The following is a 25,663-nucleotide window of genomic DNA, read 5'->3' as shown; positions in this document are numbered from 1 at the left end:
CCCCATCCCCTCCACTCACCCTCCTCTTCCATCCTTCATTCTGGGCTATAGTTGTGTTTTTATCATTCATATGAATGTGTAAGTGATTATATATTGGTTTCATAATAGTACTGAGCATATTGGATACTTTTTCTTTGATTCTTGAGATACTTTACTAAGAAAACTATGTTCTAGCTCCATCCATATAAACATAAAAGATGTAAAGTCTCCATATTTTTTATGGCTGCATAACATTCCAAGGTATACATATACCACAATTTGTTAATCCATTCATGGGTCAATGGTAATTGGGCTGCTTCCATGACTTGGCAATTATGAATTGGGCAACAATAAAAATTCTGGTGCAAATATCTTTGTTGTAAAATGGTTTTTGGTCATCTGGATATATATCTATTAGAGGAATTGCAGGATCGAACAGCAGGTCTACTTTTAGATCCCTAAGTGTTCTCCAAAATTATTTCCAAAAGGGACACATTAGCTTGCATTCCCACCAGCAGTGTAGAAGTGTTCCTTCTCTCTACATCCATGCTAACATCTGTAGTTTTCATATTTTGTGATGTGGGCTAATCTTACTGGAGTTAGATTATATTTCAAAGTGGTTTTGATTTACATTTCTCTGATGGTTAAGGATGGTGAGCATTTTTTCAAGTGTTTGTAGGCCATGCCACCTTCTTCTTCAGAGAAGTTTCTGTTCAAGTCTCTTTCCCACAATGAAAAGATCACTTATCCTTTTCTTTTTAGAGTTCTCTGTGGACTCTAGTTATCAAACCTTTGTCAGAAACATGACCTGAAAATATCTTCTCCAATTCTGAGGGCTGTCTGCTTTCTTTATTTACTATGTTCTTGGCTGTGCAGAAGCTTTTTAGTTTGATCAGATCCCAGTAATATATTTTTGGTGTTGCTTCAATTGCCAGGGGGGTCAGCCTCATAAAATATTTTCCCAGGGCAATTTCTTTAAGTGTTTCCCCCTGAACTCTCTCCAAGTATCTTTATAGTTTCATGTCTTGAGTTTAAATTTTTTATACAGTGAGAATCAATTTTTGTTAACGGTGAAAGGTAAGGGTCCAGTTTCAGTCTTCTATAGCTCGTTAGCCAATTGACCCAGCACCATTTGTTAAATAGAGATTCTTTCCCCCAGTTTATGTTTTTGATAGGCTTATCAAATATCAAAAAAGTAGGTGCAGATGTTTACAAATGAAAAAGCATACCATGCTCATGGCTTGGAAGAATCAACATTGTTAAAATGTCCATATTAGCCAAAGCAATATACAAATTTAATGCAATCCCTATTAAAGTGCTATTGTCATACTTTCAAGATCTGGAAAAAGATAGTATTTTGTTTTATATGGAATCAGAAAAAAACCTTGAATAGCCAAGGCATTACTCAGAAATAAAAACAAATTAGGAAGAATCACACTATCAGACTTCAGGATACACTATAAATCTATAGTAATCAAAACAGCATGCTACAGGCACAAAAATAGAGAAATAAATGTATGGAACAGACTATAGAACCAAAAGATGAACCCAGTCACTGATTGTCATTTGATCTTTGATAAGCCTATCAATAATAAGGATTTTAAGGCCTTTCTTGAGGATGCAGTGATGGTTTTCCTCCTGACATCTCCTCATACATTGCTCATCTTCCTACTATATGAGATGTTGGCATAGCTACAGAGCTGAGGGTTAGAAATAGAGATATTGTTCCTTACCCACTATCATATGGAATGGTTCTTCTTAGGGTGACAGCTGATATCTATGGAAAAAGAAATCACTGTCTACAGGTCATAGTCCTAGTCCTATTCATCAGTGACTCAGGAACAGCAGAATTGACCACTCAATGATGGAGTTATCACCTCTAGGACTAAATAGTGGTGATCCTCTCTGGTAAATCTCCAATCTCCACCAACCCTAACAATCCCTATCCCACTTGAGGTTGCCACCTGTGTTGATGGGCACTATAAATGTAAGTATTCCAAAATTGATTAAGAAACAATCTACTGAAGAACAAAAGAAAAGAGGGAAATGGGGGTGGCTTTGTACCCAATCATGGATGTGTTTACACTATACCTTGTCTCAGGCTATGGAATTTATCTGTGTATTATATTTTTCCTACAAAGTAAAACAGAGTGTCAGCTGGTTCTTGAAAACCCTTGGAGCCAGACCTAGGTATTCTCCTAGTTTATTTGGAAAGAAGAAATCAGAGTCAGATATTGAAGCATAGCTCTCACCCAAAACATTTTGTGACACAATTCAGAATTCTTCTACATGGGGTCTTCCAGGACTCCTGGGCAGTAGCAGGTTGGCTTGGCAAACCATTGTCTTCATAGTGGCTCTGTATAATATCAATCAAAACCACAAAGGCCACAGGTTCCTCATCCGGGCCATTGGTAGCCTGCAGAAAGAAATAAAATATCCTCACTTTAATAGGCCCTACACATCCCTATCATTTGTTTCTTCATCTAGCTCTGGGGAACACTCCTGGAATCCTTCCCTCAGAGATGCCTCAATATGCGTACATGGCCTAGTCTATGTTTCATGAAGTCTGTGATTGGAATTAAGATAAGTAGATATGTCCCCTCCCTACCCATTCCCATCACCACCACCAGGTCTTTGAACTAGGAGAGCTTTCTCAACCCTGTTTGAGCCTCAGTTACTTTCATTTGGGATTTGTCTTTGAAGACAATATCCGGGAAGTAGGTGTGCTGATTGAGTCTAATTTCCTAAGTGATAATCTAATTATTTCATTCAATATCTTCATACTATTTCTATACTCTTAATAGGAAAATCCTTCATAGCATTTCCATTAGCACAGATCTTATCTGACAAGTAAAAGCATCAATTTCTCTATTTGTCTTTATTAAAATAAAAACTCCTTTTTCTAACAATTTTCAGGTCTTTCCCAACAAACTGAACCATGTAATGATAAAAAAAGCCATCATTAGAGAGAATATTTAGCTAGGCATTCTGAAACTCTTTGAATAATCTAAGATGCCACTAGCAGATTTAGATACCCCTTCTTGTCATCTGTCAACAAATGTTTATTAAGTGCTTACTGTAAGGCAGTCTGTGACTGTGAAAGCCAAAAGGCTGTTTCCTATTATTGTATTCATTTACATGCATTTTTTTTTTTTTTTTTTTGGTTTTTGGCCGGGGCTAGGTTTGAACCTACCACCTCTGGCATATGGGACTGGCGCCCTACTCCTTGAGCCACAGGCGCCACCCCATTTACATGCCTTATGTGATTAGGAGGTAGAACATTTTCCATAGATTTAGTGAATTTATTCCTTTATCAATTGACTATTCTGTTTTCTTTTTCTGGGCTTAATAAATATCCTTTATTTTCTGATTCATTTGTAATATGTTTCATACACCAGATCTCCTCTATATGAATCCTTCTTTACTTTTCAGTCTTATCTGGTTCAGCTGCTAATCTCTGATACACTTAAGTTGTCTCCTGGAAAGTGATTATAATGGCACTGCTAATGCTGTCCTTTATTTTTGTAGGCCTGTGACTATTTCATTCCTTTCTGTCCACACAGTGACTCTTCACAATTTAGAAACATGTTTAGCCTGAACTCAAAATTCACCTTGCATTAGAACACTACTGGTATGTCATTTTTCTCCAACAAACCAAGTTAAAGAGAGGGAATGGAGCACTATTCTGTTTTCATTATCTACTGTCAGAATAAGTAGGCAACTGAAAAACCCAGGTCACACAACATAAAATAAAAAAAAAATCATTAATAAAATAATAAATATAGTATCTTAAAAGAGACAGAGCTAAGCTTAATCAGTGTTGTTTTCTGTTCCCTTGTTTTAATCTATAATTGTATACCTTGGAGTTCCATGAATTGCGTGGATGTCCTTTCCCTCCAGCTCCTGAAACACATGACACTAATTAAGAAAGCCATCACTTCTTCTTTAATCCCATGTGTTTTTCCTGTCACTAAATTTTACATCCTATGTTGTATTTGAGCTACATAAAATAAAAATAAATAAATGAAAAGGAATACAGTGTAATAATGAGTCTACTTGACACAAGATGAGAGTCAACATCAATAGGGGTTTCCAGGCTCAACTTAAAACAAACTACAGTACCATGCATAAAACAGCATCATGTCATATAGCCCTTTCAACTAGTTATAAGAAAAATTGGGTTACCATAGTTATACTCTCATATGTAAGCATACATTAATCTTTGCACACAATATATGAATAGAAGCAAAATACAACAAACAGCAGCAAAGACACACAAGTATAAGTAAAATAGTAAATAAAACACTTCCAATCTGAGGGTAGTAGATGTTATTTCAGTGAATAGTTTTGTAATAGCTGTTTGTTTTTGAAAAATCTAAGTGAGTTCCCCAAACCATGATATGAACCTGCATTTGCAGCATGATCAAAATATTATTTAATAATTAAAATCTGAGTTTTTTCAGGCATCACATACATACTTTAGGTTATATTACAAGTTTCTAGTGATCCAAAAAGCATGATACTTGCATAATAATAGAAGTATAAATCTATGGAATAGAATAGAGAATCTAGAGACAAACCCAGCCACATATTACCATCTGATCTTTGATAAACCAAACAAAAACATATACTGGGGAAAATAATACCTATTTAATTAATGATGCTGGGATAACTGGTTAGCCACATGTAGTAGAAGACTGAAACTGGACCCAAATACAAAAATTGACTTTGCTAGATAAAAGTTTATATTTAAGGCACCAAATGGTTAAAATTCTAGAAGAATGTGTAGGGTAGACTCTTGGTGATATCAGCCTGGGGAAAAAAAATTATGAAGATCCCCTTCATAATTGCAGCAACACCAAAAATAAACAAATGGGAATTGAACAAACTAAAAAGCTTCTGCACAGGGAAGGGTATAACAACTAAAGCAGACATCCAACCTTCAGAATGAGAGAACATATTTACATGTTATGAATTTGACAAAGGGCTGATAACTAGAACTTACAGAGAACTCAAACTAACCAATAAACACACATATACACACACACACACAAAAAAAAAACCTCATCTATCACTGGGCAAGAGACATGAGCAAAACCTTCTCTGAAGAATATAGATGCATAACTAAAAACCACATGAAAAAATGCTCATTGTCCATAATCATCAGAGAAGTGAAAATCTAGACCACTCTGAGATATCACCTAGCCTCAATGATAATAACCCACATTACAAAGTCACTAAGCTGTAGATTCTGGCATGGATGTGGAGAGAAGGGAATAAATACTTTTACAATTCTGGTGGGATTGCAAAGTAATACAATCTCTATGGAAAGAAGTATGGAGGCCACGGAGGAGGACATGGCTGGAGTGGCATGGGGAGCCCATGTAGTGAAAAACAGTGGCGTCGGACTGAGGAGAGATGCTAGTTGTGGTGGCCGGAATGACAGACAGCAACATGGCCAATGTCCTGGCCAGCACCACTTGTGAATGCTGCAAAGAAGGCTTTGCACCCGCTGAGAAGATCGTGAATAGTACTGGAGAGTTGTACCACGAGCAGTGCTTCATGTGCATGCAGTGCTTCCAGCAGTTCCTAGATGGACTCTTCTATGAGTTTGAAGGAAGAAAATACTGTGAGCATGACTTTCAGATGCTCTTTGCTCCTTGTTGTCATCAGTGTGTTGGATTCATCATTGGCCGAGTTATCAAAGGAATGAACAACAATTGGCATCCTGACTGCTTTCTCTGTGGCCTCTGTCAGGCAGTTCTGGCTGATATTGGGTTTGTCAAGAATGCTGGGAAACACCTGTGTCACCCTTGTCATAATTGTGAGAAAGCCAGAGGCCTTGGGAATTACATTTGCCAGAAGTGTCATGCCATCATTGACGAGCAACCTCTGATGTTCAAAAATGACCCTTTCTATATAGACCATTTTGACTCTGCCAACTGTGGGAAGGAGCTGATGGCTTATGCCCGGGAGCTGAAAGGGGAGCTGTACTGCCTGCCATGCCGTGATAAAATGGGAGTCCCCATTTATGGTGCTTGCCATCGGTCTATGGAGGGTCATGTGGCCAATGCAATGGACAAGAAGTGGCATGTGGAGCATTTTGTTTGTGCCAAGTGTGAAAAACCATTTCTTGGACATCGCTATTACGAGAGGAAAGGCCTGGCATATTGTGAAACCCACAATAATTAGCTATTCAGCGATGTTTGTTTCAACCACAAAAATGTTACAGAAGGTGATGAGGTCTCTGCTCTTAACAAGCCCTGGTGTGCGAACTGCTTCGCCAGTTCTACCTGCAACACTAAGTTAACACTCAAGAATAAATTTGTGGAGTTTGACAAGTGGGAAGCCAGTTTGTAAGAAGTGCTATGAGAAATTTCCTTTGGAGCAGAAGAAAAGACTTAAGAAACTAGATGAGACCTTAGGAAGGAAATAACTTCCTTGATTTTTTCCCTTGTCTTCACAAAAACAAGAAATTTCATTTGATCCACCTTTATTTATAATAGCTGTATCTCAAAGCAGTTCACAGCTAAGAGAACATATAGATTTTTTCATCTCCTTTTTGCTTTTTTTTTAAATTTATTTATGGGGATTCATTGAGGGTACAAGAAACCAGGTTACACTGATTGCATTTGTTAGGTAAAGTCCCTCTTACAATAATGTCTTGCCCCCAAAAGGTGTGGCACACACCAAGACCCCATACCCCTCCCTCCTTCTCTCTCTCTGCTCTCCCCTTCCCCCACACCCACTGTGTCATTAATTGTCCTCATATCAAAATTGAGTACATAGGATTCATGCTTCTCCATTCTTGTGATGCTTTACTAAGAATAATGTGTTCCACTTCCATCTAGGTTAATACAAAGGCTGTAAAGTGCCATTTTTTAAAATGGTGGAATAGAATTCCATGATGTACATATACCACAGCTTGCTAATCCATTCCAGGGTTGGTGGGCGTTTGGGCTGTTTCCACATTTTGGAAATTGTAAATTGAGCTGCAAGAAACAGTCTAGTGCAGTGTCCTTATGACAAAAGTATTTTTTTTTCCTTCTGAGTAGATGTCCAGTAATAGGATTGCAGGATCAAATGGGAGGTCTAGCTTGAGTTCTTTGAGGGTTCTCCATACTTCATTCCAAAAAGGTTGTATTAGTTTGCAGTCCCACCAGCAGTCTAAAATTGTTCCCTTATCTCCACATCCATGCCAGCATCTGCAGTTTTGAGATTTTGTGATGTGGGCCACTCTCGCTGGGGTTAGATGGTATCTCAGAGTGGTTTTGATTTGCATTTCTCTAATAATTAATGATGATGAGCATTTCAAACCTTCAAGGAAGAGCTTATTCCTATACTGAATAAATTATTCCAAAAAATTGAGGATGAAGGAATCTTCCCCAACATGTTCTACGAAGCAAACATCACCCTGATACCAAAACCAGGAAAAGACCCAAATAAAAAGGAGAATTTCAGACCAATTTCACTAATAAATACAGATGCAAAAATTCTCAACAAAAATCCTAGCCAATAGATTACAGCTTATTGTTTAAAAAGTCCTACATCATGATCAAGTAGGTTTCATCCCAGGGTTGCAAGGCTGGCTTAACAGATGCAAGTCCGTAAACGTTATCCACCCTATTAACAGAAGCAAAAACAAAGACCATGTGATCCTCTGAATAGATGCATAAAAAGCATTCAATAAAATCCAGCATCCTTTTCTAATTAGAAGAGTACACCGAAGAGTATAGGCATAGGTGGCACATTTCTGAAATTGTTTGAAGCTATCTATGACAACCCCACGGCTAAAATTTTACTGAATGGAGTAAAACTGAAAGCTTTTCCTCTCAGAACTGGAAACAGACAAGGTTGTCCTCTGTCACCATTACTATTCAACATAGTGCTGGAATTTCTAGCCAATACAATTAGGCAAGACAAGGAAATAAAGGGCATCCAAATGGGAGCAGAGGAGGTCAAACTTTCCCTTTTTGCTGATGACATGATCTTATACTTAGAAAATTCCAAAGACTCAACCACAAGACTCCTGGAAGTCATCAAAAACTACAGTAATGTCTCAGGATATAAAATCAATGTTCACAAGTCAGTAGTCTTTGTATGCACCAATAACCATTAAGATGAGATGCTAATTAAGGACACAACTCCCTTCACCATAGCTTCAAAAAAAATGAAATACCTAGGAATATACCTAACGAAGGAGGTGAAGGAAATCTATAAAGAAAATTATGAAATCCTAAGAAAGGAAATAGCAGAGGATATTAACAAATGGAAGAACATACCATGATCATGGCTGGGAAGAATCAACATTGTTAAATGTTCTATACTTCCCCAAGCAATCTACCTATTCATTGCCATCCCTATTAAGATACCAACATCATACTTTCAAGATTTGGAAAAAATGATTCTGTATTTTGTATAGAACCAGAAAAAAACCCCGCATAGCTAAGGCAGTTCTTAGTCATAAAAACAAATCTGGGGGCATCACCATACCAGAATTTAGGCTGTACTACAGAGCCATAGTACTCAAGACAGTATGGAACTGGCACAAAAATAGAGACATACACATTTGGAATCAAATAGAAAACCAGGAAATGAAACTAACATCTTACAACCACCTAATTTTCAATAAACCAAACAAGATCATACCTTGGAGGAAAGACTCCCTATTCAATAAATGGTGCTGGGAGAACTGGATATCCATATGTAAAAGACTGAAATTGGACCCACACCTTTCTCCACTGACAAAAATTGATTCGAGATGGATAAAGGACTTAAATTTAAGGCATGAAACAATAAAAACTCTCAAAGAAAGCATAGGAAAAAAAGATATTGGCCTGGAGAAAGACTTTCATGAAGAAGACTGCCGTGGCAATTGCAACAACAACAAAAATAAATAAATGGGACTTAATTACACTGAAAAACTTCTGTACAGCTAAGGAGACAATAACCAAAGCAAATAGACAACCCACACAATGGGAAAGGATATTAGCATATTTTGAATCAGACAAAAGCTTGATAACTAGGAACTACTACAAAGAACTCAATTTTTCCACACGAAAAAAGCCAACAATCCCATATATCAATGGACAAGAGACTTGAACAGAACCTTCTCCAAAGAAGACAGCCAAATGGCTAACAAATATATCTCCTAACACAGAGGAAATCAAGATTTGCCTATATTAATTAACCCTTATCAGTTTGTAGGCTATATGCCAAAAAATACATGGCCAAATGTTAAATCTTAATTAAAGCCCCCCAAATTAAATGTAACTTTTTAAAATCAAAGGAGTCAGCTTTTAAATGACTCAAGTATAAAAACAGCATAAACATTAATTTACTTTGTATTCAAAAGAAAAGTACTTCTAAGTGCCATTGGGGGAGAATATATGAAAGAATAATAACCAAGAAAAACAAATCTTACACAATCTTAGTAGTATGTAGTTTCTCAAACTTTTAGTTATAAAATGAATAAATACACACACATTATTACTAAGACAAGGAATAAGTGTTTTCAGGATACACTGCAGAGAGTATATACACTGCAGTGTATCCTGCACTCCGGCACATTATTTTTTAATGCAATAATTATTATGCTTAGTTTTATATTTTGCTGTCCTTTCAAATTCTTCCTTTATGTGATAACTTAACACAGTAGTTATAGCTAGCTGATAGTATGTCTTTTAAAATTTCTTGCAAAAAAATTTATACCAGGTATTTGAAAATATGGTATACTTTACAATATCAGAAAAATGAAGTATTTTTAATATGTTGCAGCAATTATGCTTCCAAGCTTACTGTCAAACATATAGTCTTAGAATATGACATGAAATTAAATTGCGTGTAGCTTGGAATGTATCACTTCAAAAAGTGAATGTGTATGTTGGTCATACTGTCTTTACAACCATGCTAATATCTATGCTTTATGCATAATCAAACTTGCTTTGCTTTAGAAAATACATATTTTAATCATGAATTCTAGCCATTTCATACAATACCAACCAAAGATAAGCGCATTGACTGAGATTGGTAAACCTAATTCATTTACCATAGCTGTAATTAAATTTTAAAAAGTTTGTTTTTCTTTTTTTTTCTGAGACCTATTGAAGAATACTGTTGACAGTGTTTCAGGTTTTTCATTTAAAATCTTATACTTAATTAGACTTTATTTACTAGGTTTAGGAGGTATTAAATTTCATCTTTAAGTTGGAAGGGGGTGTTTTAGTGTCAATTTTAGGTTAAAATTATTATTTTATTTTTATAAAGTTTTATTCTGAAGTTTCTGGACCATTCTTTCTGGATAAATTTGTTATGTAAAACAAGCCTTACAAACATTTTTTAAATGTTACTGCTACTGTTATCTAAAAAGGAAGTTGCTGAGATGGACTTTTGGGGGAAAATTATTGATTTTTCCAAAAATTGCTGAAATGGTTTTGCCATTAATAATACCTCAGGATGCTACCACTCTGCCATTAAAATAAGTGTATAGTGCATTTTTAAAAATTTTGTGCACTTTCAAAGTGTGTCAAATGGTCTGTGAAGCTAGTGTATCATGCCCCATGATCATATCAATGTACACAGCTATTGATTTAATAAAAATAAATAAATAAAGATTTTGTGCATGCACTTTATGGAATAAGTTCAGTTTAAATAACTTAAAACCGGGGGGGGGGGAAGCAGAAAGAGGGATGGAGCCTTAGTGTGTGTCACACTTTATGGGGGCAAGACATGATTGCAAGAGGGACTTTACCTAACAATTGCAATCAGTGTAACTGGCTTATTGTACCCTCAATGAATCCCCAACAACAACAAAAAAAATAACTTAAAACCAATAATTTCTTAATGTTCTCTTACAGTCAAAAGAATTATCATAAATGATTGAAAATAATCAATATATAGTTTGACCGTATGCGCACAATAGTTTAATCTTTGCATTTGACAGAGAGTCAAAATCCTTTCAGTGTGCCTTTGTCAGCTAATCTGTGACTAGCAGTGAAAACCATGGAAGTATTTATTAAATATTATGCTATAAATAGAAGCAAAATAGGACAAGGTTTGCAATTCAAAGTCTTGATGCTAAATTCTTATATACCCTACACCCTATATACAGAGCAGAAAAGCAAGAATTTGCATACGTTCTTCATAAGTTGAAGATGCATGAAGGCCTGAACTGGACTGATTGCACTTATATATATAGCCAGGCACTTACTGTTACTGTAGGTTTCCCCATTGTCTTTTCTCAGTCTTCTCTTAACATCTTTTTTGGAAGGTCTACTTGTTCCGCCTCTAGTACTTTGGGATAGTTTATCTAGTACTTTCTTCCTTGATAAAGGTATCATTGGAGCCCTCACATGTGGACAAGAAGAAAGAAGTTGAAAAGTTTTAAGTGACATAAAAATAAACCCTGTCTGATTCATGGTATTTTTCATGGGGCTTGCCCTGACTGCTGGAAAACTTAGGCTGCAAACATCTCTTAGTTTCAAAGTTCTACAAGGCAGTTTGAAGTAAGTCATTGTTACCAAATTTCTAAGTACTCTTAGCAAGCCTAATATAATTGGGGAAATGGTGCAAGTAAAACATTATTTGTATCATATTCAAAGCCTTATTAACATTATACCTGAAATAATAAGTTACTTTGCCTCCTCTATTTGCTAAAATAGCCATTTCTAAGTTAAGAAAATGTTGAGGTAGGCTTATAGTATTCTTCCTGTATTTCATTTTAGATTGTAAGCTCAATGGCAGGGATACTATATCAATATTATGTTTTTATATAGCAACCATTGCAGTATACTCTTGGTGCTTAATAAATGTTTATAATGATATTTAAAAGAAAAAGAAAGAAGTATAGAAAATTCTCAAAGAGCTTTAGCTCTTCCAGTTGATCCCACAATCTTATTACTATTTATCTACCCAGAATGGAAAAAAATCATTTTACCATAAGGACATTTGCAGTAGAATGTTTATTGTAGCTCAATTCACAGTCACCAAGATGTGGAATCAATCCAAGTGCCCATCAAGTCATGAATGGATTAGTAAACAGTGGTATATGTTTACCACGGAATTCAGCAATAAGAATATGGAGACTTTACATCTTTTGTGCTTACCTGGATGGAATTCAAGAACCTTCTTCTTGTTAAAATATGGCAAGAATGGAAAATAAAATATCCAATGTCCACACTAGTCATATGAAACCAATAGCTCAACAACCATATCCTCATATGAGAGAAAAATACAATTAAATTCCAGTGGTGGGAAGCGGGAGGAAGAAAATAGGAGAAGGGAAGAGCTTCACTTGGTAATCTTTCAACTCATGGGCACAACGTAAGTGTATACAACACACCCCCTAGGTAAAGGGCTCAACTACAACTTTGACTTTACCAAACAAATGCAACCAATGTGACCTAATCATTTGTACCCTCATATTAATCTTTAATAAGTAAAATATAATAAAATAAAACCTCAGTTTATATAGATATACAACAGTGAGAAGAATGCATACAAATATCTTACAACAAATCATGTTGGCTGTATGTTGAGGGGGCTGAATACAAGATCTGTCTTTCTATTTAAACTTAAAAATTTTAACAAAAGGGAGAAATGAAATTTTCACATCTCTGATAGCTGAAGTGAGGTGATTTTTATTGTAAGCACATTTTCTATATTTTCCAATTTTATACAAAATTACCATCTCTTGGTTATTAATGAGGCTAATCTTTGTTAAAACACAACATATACTAAAGGGCTTTTCAAGGAAGACGCGGTCGCAGGTTCGGCGGAGGCGCGCTGTGCTCGCTTCTGCTCCTGACTCACCGCTCTTCGCTCTCGCTGAGGAACAAGTCGGTCAGGAAGCCGCGCTGCAGCCATGGCTTTTAATGATACCAGGAAAACACCTGTGGAGCCAGAGGTGGCGATTCACCGAATTAGAATTACTCTCACCAGCCGCAAGGTAAAGTCCCTGGAAAAGGTGTGTGCTGACTTGATCAGAGGCGCAAAGGAGAAGAATCTTAAAGTGAAAAGACCAGTTCGGATGCATACCAAGACTTTGAGAATCACTGCAAGAAAATCTCCTTGTGGTGAAGGTTCTAAGACTTGGGATCGCTTCCAGATGAAAATCCAAAAGCGACTCATTGACCTGCACAGCCCTTCTGAGATTGTTAAGCAGATTACCTCCATCAGTATTGAGCCAGGAGTTGAGGTTAAAGTCACCATTGCAGATGCTTAAATCAACTGTTTTAATAAATTGATGACAAGTTGCTTTTATACTAAAGGAAAACTGTAGATAAGCAAGTAAAAATCACCTGAATTGTAATATTCAATAATACCACTATTAACTCTCTCCTCCATTGCCTGTGTTTCTTCAGTGTGTATGTTGCTTAGTTAAGACTTTATACACTGAGCTCTTAATGCACATATAAAATAAAAATTATTTATGAAGTTCTTTTCAAGTAAAAATCAGTTATTTACCCTCCTCCCATAAAATCAAGCCTCTTTTGTGATAAAATACCATGTATTCCAGGTGTTGGAAGAGAAGAAAATGCTGTAGAAATCACAAGGGAATATAAAAAAGTTAACACAATCAGTATTTCCAATTTTCAAACAGTGGCTTTCTCATGTTATGCCTGTTAGCAATTAGGTAACCATGACAACCATGAATGTGAGTATAGCACGTCCCTTGGAAAACCCTATCTAATCTAGAGTCTGGGCTCTCAGGTGGGGCAAAGATTCCTTACAAGTGGCTTTGCCATCATTAGTCATGCTGATTAGTGGGCACAACCAGCTAACCTTTTACTTATCTCTTGTATGGGTCTAAGAAAAATTGAAAAGGAAGGACAGAATTCATGAAATCACTACTTTCGTAATATTGACCTGTTGATTCCCCCCAGAACATATCAAGGTGTATCCAAAACGTATCAAGATTCTTTTTGCCCCCTTACAGGGTTTATAGTTTAAAGGGGCCATTTGAGATGCATAGGCTGCTGACTATAATAGTTAACTCTCTGAATCAGTCCTACCAAGATCTGAAAATACTTCTGGATCATCTTCAATTTAAACTAATTTTGGTGACATGCTATTCAGACAGTCAGTTACTGACCCCAAGGGCTTTACAGAAGATCAGACAGGTTGACAAGACTGAATGAACAAAACAGACATCCTTTTATAGGGCACTAGATGCCTGTGAGCTCTCTGGCAACTGAGAGGACTATTTGAGCTGAGCTGGTCAATGCTCAGAGTTTGGAATTTCACCTAATCCCCTTGGATAATGTTTCACTTTTGCCATTCTCTCTGCCAAGCATACTCAAATCCATCACTTTCAAAAACAAATCTGTTCAGAAGGTGAATGTACCACATTCTTCTGGGTTCAGGGAGGAGCAGTTGTATGTTTGGGTGGGTTATAGAAGGAATCTGGGTGTCTAAGTACCCCTTCAATAAATTTTGAAATAATTATGTTGTTTTCATGCTTACCCCACACCCTTCTCCTCAGAGATGCCTGGTGAGACCTCCACTTCCTTAGCATTTCTGAGGTGCTATGGTTCCAATATGCTTGTTTCTCATTGGCTATAGAAGAATATTGCATCATAACGAAACTCACAAAAGAAACACAAGAGTAATTTACAGAGAACGAGGGTCACTATACCAGACCCTATTTATTTCAACATTAGGGTGTTTGATTAATCTTTCCCTTTGCTCTGGCCTCGTCTGTGAAACAGAATAATATCTAATGCTGGCACACACTGGGAAATACTGTGAGGCATAAATAAATTAATCACAGAAAGTCTTCTGTGAGTATAGAAGAGAATGAATCAAATATAGTCACCATTAGCAAGTGATAAACAATAAGAGATTTAGGTATTGGTGGAACATATGGTTTATTCTTCATCTCTTAAATATTTCACTGCTGGCTTGAGACAAGCATTTGTACTACGAGATTCTTACAGGATATAGTTTCCCTTTTTGTGTCAGGTTATTTTTTTTCTTTTACTTATTTATTTATTATTTATTTTTTTATTGAGACAGAGTCTCACTTTCTGGCCCTCAGTAGAGTGCCATGGCATCATAGTTCACAGCAATGTCCAACTCTTGGGCTTAAGTGATTCTTTTGCCTCAGCCTGCCAAGTAGCTGGGACTACAGGCTTCCACCACAATGCCTGGCTTTTTTTTTGGTAGAGACGGGGTCTCGCTCTGGCTCTGGCTCTGGCTCTAGCTCAAGCTGGTCTCAAACCTCTGCACTCAGGGAAATCCACCCACCTTGGCCTCCCAGAGTGCTAGGATTACAGTCGTAAGCCACTGCACCCAGCCTTTGTGTCAGCTTATTAATGGTTTCCTCTCTACTGTCAGACATCCTACAGTAAATCTATCTCTTTTGGAAAGTGCCGGGGGTCAGTCACTGATGGTTTCTTTATTTTAATGAGCATACACACATATACATAGCAATTGTTAGTACAAAGAAAATTTCCACCAACTGTGATACAATACATATGACTATGTGGTGATTTGTACTACGTCAACTTGGCTAGGCCACAGTACCCAGATATTTGGTCAAACATTACCCTAGAAGTTTCTGTGAATATTCAACTGTGATACAATAGATATGACTATGTGATGATTAGTTCTACATCAACTTGTTTAGGCCACAGTACCTCGATATTTGGTCAAACATTACCCTAGAAGTTTCTGTGAATATATTTTTAAAATGAGATTAACATACCAATGGAGTTTGAGTAAGGCAGAATATTTTCTTTAATGTGGGTGGGTCTCATTCATTCAGTTGAAGACCTTTATAGAAAAAAAAAAAACTGATTTCTCCACTCCAGGGAAGAAGGAATTCTGCTAGCACATTGTAGACTCTAACTGTACCTCTTCCCCAGTTCTACAGCCTGCCAGTCTACACTGCAAACATTTGAATTGGTGGCCTCCAAAATCACATAAGCCAATTCCTTAAAATAAATCTCTTTCAATAATTAATTAATATTAATGAATTAAAGATAATTTTATATAATTAATAAATTAATTGTTTAGCCGACACACATTCTATTGGTTCTGTTTCACAGGAGAGCCCTAATATTGACTACGATTTCTATCTTCAAGAAATAATTTGTTAAATACACCTGTTTGTATTTTAGTCATATTAACTTTTCCTCAACAGCTTGCCCAATGGAAGTAAAGTCTGTATTGATATGGGCTTCTGATGACAGTGTTGCTCTATAGGTGATAAATTCTTGGAGCAAGCATACCAAAAATATAGTCTTTGTTTGATTTAACACATGTAAAGCCATATCTCTTAGAGAGATATAGGACTATGCAAAGCATACAAATACGGATTACAGGTATTCTTGAAGGAGAAGAGAGTCCCCACAGCATGGAGGTACTAGTTAAAGATATTATAGTTGAAAATATCCCACCCAAACTTCACCAGAGACCCAGACAAACAATTACTTGATGTATATGGAATTCTAAGATGACTCAATTAAAATAGAGCATCTTCTAGAAGCATTGTAATTAAACTGGCCAAAGTAAAAATGAAAGAACAATTTCTACAAGCAGCCAGGTGCAACCAGCACCTGACCTACAAGGGTAAGTCCATCGGGTTAATAGTTGATTTCTCAGTGGAAACTTTACAAGCCAGAAGACAGTTGGGTAATATCATAAATATTCACAAGCAGTACAACTTCCAGACCAGGATTCTGCATCCTACAAAATTAAGTTTTATATTCAATGGAGAAATCAAATAATTACCTGACAAACAAACTTTGAGGAAATTTGTCACCACTATACCTCCCTTGCTGGAAGTAGTCAGAACTGTACTATACACAGACCAACATAATGGACTCCAAGCAAAGTAAAACTATCTAGAAACTAACTGACAGTGTACCAACCACAGTGTCCCAAGTGATGAAACAAAGCAAAAGAATTATGCACAACTGGACACACAGAAAGCAACCCTACTTACCAATTCTCTCAATAAGTGTGAATGGTTTAAACTCCCCACTGAAGAGACACAGGGTGGCTGATTGGATAAAAAAAAAAAAAGCCAAGTATTTATTGTCTTAAGGAAACATATATAACCCTCAAGAACACATCAAGATTCGGGGGGGAGGAAAGGCTAGAAAAAAAACAGGTCATGGAAATGGATACCAAAAGAAAGCACAAGTTGCAATTCTCGTCACAGATACCATTAAGGTTAAAGCACCTGAAGTGAAGAAAGACAAAGATAGTTATTATATATTGGTCAATAATTCAACAAGACATATCAATCCTAAATACTTCTGCACCCAACTTAGGCACTCTCGGATTTATAAAACAAAGTCTACTTGGTCTAAACAAAATGATAAACAACACAGTAATAACCAGAGACATAACACCCCACTGACAGAACTGGACAGATCCTCCAAGAAGACATTAAACAAAGAACTCTTGAGTCCAAAGTCAACTCTAGAACAAATGGGATTAACAGACATCTACAGAACATTTCACCCCAATACCACTGAATATACTTTCTTCTCATCAGCTCATGGATCATTCCCCAGGATTGTTCACATCCTAGTTCATAAAGCAAGCCTCAACAACTTAATCCTTTCCAATCCAATATTGCTGCCAGTTCCACATGCCCTAGTTCATATTTATTTTGGATAGGGAAAAGGTTGGTGTATTCCTTGTAATTATCCTACAGTTTTAAAAGAAAAGAAAATATGAACTCACCTCATGATTTTATCTGTTTTATGTTATATAAAATAATTAAATTGTTTTTGTTTATTTTTGTTTATAAACTTTGAGTGTGATTCTTCCCGAAGCAAACTCCAGGATGAAGTTCAGGCTTCCTCTTATGTGTCTCACAGTAGAAAATACTTTTTCTCCTTTCACCTTTCTAATTTCTTCTGGTAAAAGCCATGCAATTCTTTATGATTTTTTTTTTCATTTTTCATTATAAAATGCATCTTCTCATTTAGTCTTTCTTCAGTGTCAGAAGATGTGATGGCCTTCCCTCTTTCTTGAATTTCTGTTCCTCACATTGCTCACACACTGGATGATGAGATTGTCCTGTAAGAAAGGTGTATGTGCACTTTTTCTCCACCCACTCTTCTTCTTATCTAATGAATACAAGATGTAGCTTTGCAAAACTGCAACTTCCGTCAGCCAGAAGAATATTTTTTCCACTATTTTTAGGATCTCCTTGTAAATTCATAACATCCACAGTACTGATCAGCTCTGTCCACTCAGTCCATGAAATTTGTGTACTCTAAAGTAACTGTCAGTTTTTCAAATTGAACAGCTGTTTCTTCTTACAAGAAGTGATCAACTGTGTTTGAGGGTCAAAGAATGTACTCAGCATTGTCATTAACCTCTTATTATGAAATGAAAGGTGCATCATTTTAATATCACATATATAGGCTCTTAATTCACATTCCTGAAGTTTCTTCTTTTTCAGATCACTTTCAAAATCCTTCCTAGAAGATATAACTGTTCCTATTATATGTATTTTAATTTTATGCAATTCCCAAGCAAGTTGAAAGTTTGTGTAGAACCTGTCAGTATAGATGTGATGGCCTGAACCACCCACATGTACAAAAGTTGTGTCAAATGAATCACTATTTGAGATGTAAATAAAAAATGAGGATAAATAAGACTTTCTATCTCTGTAGTTTCCATGACTTTGTGTGGGGATTAATTTTTTTGTTGGAATTGATTTCTACTTTTATCCGTTGTGGTCTGTAATGATACCTGGTATAGTTTCTCTTTTTTAACCCTTTCTAATTCTAAGTCAGACCTCATCTGACAAAATGATTTTCCTGTACTGCTCCAATGCTGGAAGACATCTGACATTTGGCAACTCAAGGGACTGTGCATATATTGACAATAAATGCAAAGAACGTTATGCACCAGGAAGAAATGTGGCTATAGATGAGTGCACAGTAGCCTTCAAAGGAAAGGTTCAATTCAAGTGCCGCAATCTGAAAACACCTACAACGTGAGTCTTGCAAAGATTTCGCCTGTGTGATTCAAAAATTAGTTATGTGTTTTCTCACGTTCCTTATTATGGAAAGACAATAGAAAGTTTATCAGACTTCAGACCATATTACAAGTCTATAGTGAGCAAAACAGCATGGTGCTGTCATAAAATTAGAGTCATAGACCTATGGAACAAAATACAGAACCTAGAGATGAAAGTAGTCTTATATTGTCATCTGATCTTTGAAAAACATTTTTTTAATGAGACAAGAATTCAGTGTTTATTTGAGCAAGGGAAAGTGAGCTTTTAATTTTTTTATATTTATTTATTTATTTTATGAGATAGAAGCTCACTTTTCTGTCCCCGGTAGAGTGCTGTGGCATTGCAGCTCATAGCAACCTCAAACTCTTGGGCTCAGCTGATCCTCTTGCCTCAGTCTCCTGAGTATCTGTGACTACAGGTGCCCTCCATAACACCTGGCTATTTTTAGAGACAGGGTCTCACTCTTGCTCAAGCTGGTCTCAAACTCCTGAGCTCAAGCATTCCACCCACATCGGCCTCTCAGAGTGCTAGGATTACAGGCATGAGCCACTGTGCTCTTTGAAAAACAAACAAAAGCATGCACTTAGGGAAAGAATCTTTATTCAATAAATGGTCCTGGAAGAACTGGTTAGCCACATGCAAAAGACCGAAACCAGACCCATTCCTCTCATCACTCACAATATCAACTCATGATGCATAATAGATTTAAATTGAAGACACAAAACTATAACATCTCTAGAAGAAAGTGTGAGAAAAACTCTTAATGATATTGGCCTACGCAAAGAATTTATGAAGGAGACCCCAAAGGCAAGCATAGCGATAGCAATAAATAAGTGGAACCTGATCAAGTTAAAAAGTTTCTACAGAGCTGAGGACACATCAACAATGCAAAGAAATAGCCTACAGAACGGAAGAAGACATTTGCAATTTGCCATCTGACTAAGTGCTAATAACTAGAATCTACAAAGCACTCATGCAAATTAACAAGGAAACTGGGCAAGAGTCCTGAGCAGAAACTTTTCTTATGATGATAAGCTAATGGCAAAAAAAAAACATGAAAAAATTATTATCATGTCTAATCACCATAGAAATGCAAATCAAAACCACATTGGGAGATCACTTAAGCCAAATGGCAATGGCCCATATCCCAATGTCCCAAAACAACAGATGGCATTGATGCAAAACAAACCAGGTACACTCATACACTGTTGGTGGGACTGTAAACTATACAACCTCTATGGAAAGCAGTACAGAGATTTATCAAAAAGCTGAAAGTAAACTTAACATTTGATCCTGCAAGCCCTCTACTAAGTATTTACTCCAAAGAGAAAAAGACATTTTATTATAAAATATTTGCACTCAAATGTTTGTAGCAACACAATTCACAAACATAAAGATGCGAAAAAAAACCCAAGTGTCTTTCAATAAATGAATTGATAAATAAAATGTGGCATATTTATATCATAGAAGATTGTTCAGCCACAAAAGATGGAGATTTTATATTTTTGTTGCCACCTGGATGGAATTAGAGACCATTCTTCTAACTTAAGTATCATAAGAATGGAAAAAACAAACACCAAATGTACTCAGCTCTAAATTGCAACTAGTAGATTTACACCTGAATGCTCACTTGAGGGAAAAAACTCAACAAAATTCAAGGATTGGGGAATGAAAGGGGATGGCCAAACAAGTACATTGCACAGGTATATTGTGCACTTCCTAGGTTAAGGACAGATCTACAACTTGGACTTAAACCCTACAAAAGCAAACTATGTAACTTAATTGTATGTACTCCCATATTAATCTGAAATTTAAAAACAGATCAGTGCATAATAAATTATATCCAGAGTAAAAGTAAAGAAAATCAACAAAAAGAAAAGTTGTTTTATTTAAACAAACAAAATTGATAAGATGTTAATTAGACTGAGAACAAGAAAGAAAAAACCCAAATAAATAAAATAAGATACAAAAGGGGAGACATAACTGACGCCACAGAAATTCAAAGAATTATAAGTTTCTATTGTGAATGCACAAATCAAAAAACAGAAGAAATAAATGAATTCCTAGACACATAAAACATACCAACATTGCACCAGAAAGAAACAGAAAACCTCAACAAATCAAGAAGGAGTAACAAGATCAAAGTAGCAATAAAATGTTTCCCAATATACAAAATCCCAGGACCTGATGAATTCACTGCTGGATTTTACCAAATGTTTAAAGAAGGACTACTATCGATTCAAAAAAAAAAAAGGAGAGTGTACTTCCAAAGTTATTCTATGAGACCAGTATTACCCTGACAACAAACCAGACAAGTATATAAGAGAAAAAGGTAACTATAGAGAAACATATCTGATAAAAATAGATGCAACAAGGGGTGCAGTGGCCCAGGGCTGAGGAGGCAGCTGCCTTCCTGGGCCTGCCCCAGCCTATGTCCGAGATTCAGTTGTTCATAAAGGGGTGGAGAGTGAGGCTGCCACAGTCTGCAGGGACCTCATCCGAGCCCACCCGCCTCTGGGGGAAAAAGCCAGACTTCTTAGAGGTCGGTTTGTATGCCAAGTGGGACCCCAGGGCCTTCTGTATGTTCAGCAAAAAGAGCTTGCAGCAACCTCCCCAAAAGATGGCTCCATCTCCATTCTGGGTTCTGACGATGCCACCAGAGGTCCTGAGGCGCACAAGTAATAGGGAAATCTGCCTGACACATTCTGATGGAAGCAACACCAAAGCTGAAGTTCCCTTTATCATGAACTCCATAAAATCCTTTTACAAACATGCTCAATGTGAAACTGGGCAAGAGTCGTGAGTGCACCTCATGGGAGGCTTCAGTAATGATAGGCAGTTGTCACAAAAACTTACTCATCAACTTCTCAGTGAATTTGACAATCAAGAAGATGACATTCATTTAGTGACATGATGCATGACAGAAGTAAATTATCGGGAAGAAAATGAAATCCACTTTCCAGTAATTTATGGCATTGCTGTTAATGTTAAAGCTGTAGAGATTTACAGAGCCTCTTTTCAAGATCTGGGTCCAGAGGAGGAGCTATGTGCTGCATGGGCTTTAAGAGGGAGGACCAATAACTAGCATCTATGATGAAAAGACAGCACAATTTCAGATAGAACCGTATTCCTGGATGTCATTTCTACATGTGGATATCTGGTTGCAGCAAGATGATAAATCGAATACTAGAGAACTAATTTCTCCACTTCACCCTTGGCTGAGCTGCCTTTCTCTGTTGAACATATTAGATCTACCTTGATTTTTTTTTTTTAATCCATCTCAGGTGGTGCCTGTGGCTCAAAGGGGTAGGGTGCCAGTCCCATATGCCAGAGGTGGTGGATTCAAACTCAGCTCCGGCCAAAAAAAACAAATCCGTCTCCAACTATCCCACTGTTTCTTGGAATTAAAACTCTATTCTACACCCCCCCCCAAAAAAAAAAAAGAAGATGGCGACTTAGGGGAAACTATCTTTTCTCTAGGAATCTAAACATAAGATATTACCAAAGAAAGCAACTTTTTGGCATGACAAAGACCATTGATGGGGGCTGGAAAGAATATGAATTTGGAACCTATATCCATTGAGCTTTACTCAGCATCTTTCAACTGACTTTCAAAATAAAATCTTATTTTGGCAAAGGCAAAAAAAAAATAAATAGATGCAACAATTCTCAACAAAATAATAGCAAATCATATGCAGCAGCATATTAAAAAGATCATTCACTGTTATCAAGTGGGATTGATCCCAGGGGTACAAGGATGTTCCAACATACACAAATCAAGAAACGTGATACATTACATCAACATAATGAAAGACAAAAACCATACGATCATTCCAATGGACATAGAAAAAGTATTTAATCAAATTCGACATCCTTTCCTGATTAAAACTCTCAAAAAAACAGGCATGGAAGGAACATACTTCACAATAAAGGCCATATGTGACAATTCCACAGCCAAAATCATATTTAATGGGAAAATTGAAAGCCTCTTACCTAATATCTATACTGATGAGGATGCTCCTATCATCACTTTTATTCAACATAATACCAGATGTTCTGTCTAGAGCAATTAAGCAACAGAAAGGGCAGAGTGAGTAAGCAAGAAATAAAGGTCATTCAAAGTGGAAAGGAAGATGTTAAGTTAGCCTTGTTCATATATGGCACATTCTAATATTTAGAAAAATCTTAATATTCAACGAAACATATCATATAGCTAATAACCAGTTCAGTTAAGTGGCGGATACAAAATAAAAATACACAAAAAAATCAGTACCATTTATACATGGCAACAGCAAACAATCCAAAAAGAAATAAGAAAGGGAATCCCATTTTCAATTCCTACAAAAATATGAAATACCTAGGAATAAATTTAAACTACAAGTGAAAAATCTATATAAGGACAAATATTAAACATTCATGAAAGAAAATAAAAAGGGCATACAAAAATGAAAATATATTCCATGCCATGGATTAGAAGAATTAATATGAGAATTCTACCCCAAATAATTTAGATATTCAATTAATCTGTATCAAAATGCACATAACATTTTTTCACATACACAGAAGGAGAAAACCTAATATATATAGACAATCAACAAAAACCCAAAATAGCCAAAGCAATCCTAAGACTAAAGAACAAAGTTGGAGGCATCACACTATCTGACTTCAAAATTTATTGTGAAGAAATAGTAGAAAAACAGCATAGCACTGTCATTCAAACAGCCACTTAGACCAATGAAAAGGATAGAGAACTCATATACGAATTCACTCATTTTCAGTCAACACATTTTTGAAAAGGTTCCAAGAACATACAAGAGGGAAAGGAAATTTTTTTCCAATAAATGGTATGGGAAATGGGATGACCATATGCAGAATAAAGAAGTAGACTCCAAATCTTTCACCAAAAACTAAAATAAAATAAAAATAGTTTAAAAACATAAATTTAAGACCTAAGATTATTAAACTACGGATAGAAAACATAAGGAAAATGCTCCAGAACAGAGGTCCTCAAACTTTTTTAACAGGGGGCCAGTTCACTGTCCCTCAGACCATTGGAGGGCCAGACTATAGTTTTAAAAAAAAAAAACAAAACTATGAACAAATTCCTATGCACACTGCACATATCTTAATTTAAAGTAAAAAAAAAAAAAAAAAAAAAACAGGAACAAATACAATATTTAAAATGAAGAACAAGTAAAGTTAAATCAACAAACTTACCAGTATTTCAATGGGAACTATGGGCCTGCTTTTGGCTAATGAGATGGTCAATGTCAGTTCTGTATTTGTCATTGTTAGTTGTAACAAGTGATGCAAGTGTGCATCAGTTAGTCTAGATCTGGTTGGAGATTTCAGATGTTTTATTCTCAAAAAAGTCTGTTCACAGATGTAAGTGCTGCCAAAGATGGTTGCCATTTTGAGTGCATGGTTCCTGAGATTAGAATATGTCTCAGTGGGGAGAGATGCATAGAAATTAGGAAGGCTGCTTGACTTGAATGTGTCTTTCAGAGAGTCACAATTGTACAGTTCAGCCAGTTCTATTTGGTAAATCATATCCACATTTTCAATGTCAATAGAAAATGGGTTACGGAAAAGCTGTACGTCCTATTCATGGAGATGAAGCTCTTTAAATCTAAATTGGAAATCCTTTTGCAACTTTTCCAGAGAATCCACATGTTTTGTTTGGGAATGCAACCTGTGGTTTTTCTGCTAGCAGATTTTGAGTTGTGGGGAGATGGCAGAAATTTTCCTCCTTCACTTGTTTGATGAGGAGGCCTAATTTTACTTCAAAAACTTTCACATATGATTGCATATCACAGATGAGATTCCCCTTTTCTTGAAGTTGCACATTGAAACTGTTGAGTAGCTCATTACATCTGTCAGAAAGGCAAGCTGCCATTTCCATTCTGCATCATTGAGCTCTGGTACTTCTTTGTTTTTTGAAAGCAGAAAAGCTATAATCTGTGGAAGTAAGGCATAGAAATGTTTCAAAGCTCTCTCTTGAGTCAGCAAACAGACTTCTGTGTGGTACAGATTATCTTCATAGGCAACATTTAGCTCAGACAGAAATTCTTGAAATTGTATGTGGTTTAGTGCATTAGCTCTAATGAAGTTAACACAAGATACCACAATTTTCATAAGAGTCCCACTTCAGTGATTTACTACACAGTGCTTGTTGGTGGATTAGACAGTGTATGGCTATTGGATGAGAATGGTTATGTTTGTCTATCTCTTGGTTAATGTGAGCAATTACTCATTTCTTAAACCCCACCATGCTAGGAGCAACATCAGTTGTCACACTGGCTAGTTTTGCCCAGTCCAGCTCCAAACCATTTATAGTTTGGCAAACCTTTTCATAGATATCCTCTCCTCTAGTTTTTCCTTTGATGATTTGCAGTGCAGCAAGCTCTTCTGTGACTTTGAAATATTCATTCATCCCACAAATAAAAATTAGAAGTTGTGCAGAATCACAAACATCATTACTTTCACAGAGTGCCAAGGAAAAATGAGAAAGTTTTTTTTTTGCAGAGTTTTGCAAATGCTGATGAAAATTGTCTCCCATTTCTTCAATCCTTTGTGCAATTTTAGGTCCTGAAAGATTCAGTGTACTAAATAAATTGGCCTTCTCTGGACACATCTCTTTGGCAACAGAAAGAAGGCATTCTTTAACAAATTCTCCATCCACGAATGTTTTGCCAG

The 25,663-nt window shown here is 36.4% G+C and overlaps 1 protein-coding gene and 2 pseudogenes across 1 annotated transcript; all 3 read left to right on the top strand.

Moving 5' to 3' along the window:
* Window positions 1–5,397: 5,397 nt before the first annotated feature.
* On the top strand, window positions 5,398–6,415 carry LOC128577737 (LIM and senescent cell antigen-like-containing domain protein 1; annotated as a pseudogene).
* A 6,311-nt stretch (window positions 6,416–12,726) lies between these two features.
* Window positions 12,727–13,233, top strand: LOC128577498 (40S ribosomal protein S20-like). Its single transcript, XM_053579737.1, has one exon. The coding sequence runs from the start codon at window positions 12,842–12,844 to the stop codon at window positions 13,199–13,201; it is 360 nt and encodes a 119-aa protein (XP_053435712.1). The 5' UTR covers window positions 12,727–12,841; the 3' UTR covers window positions 13,202–13,233.
* An 8,099-nt stretch (window positions 13,234–21,332) lies between these two features.
* LOC128576874 (protein N-terminal asparagine amidohydrolase-like) lies at window positions 21,333–22,241 on the top strand (annotated as a pseudogene).
* The last annotated feature ends 3,422 nt before the right edge of the window (window positions 22,242–25,663 follow it).

The sequence above is a fragment of the Nycticebus coucang genome, chromosome X (assembly GCF_027406575.1).
Source record: "Nycticebus coucang isolate mNycCou1 chromosome X, mNycCou1.pri, whole genome shotgun sequence".
NCBI lineage: Eukaryota > Metazoa > Chordata > Mammalia > Primates > Lorisidae > Nycticebus > Nycticebus coucang.
Note: the sequence above shows the minus strand (reverse complement) of the source record. Positions and strands in the feature narration are given on the sequence as shown.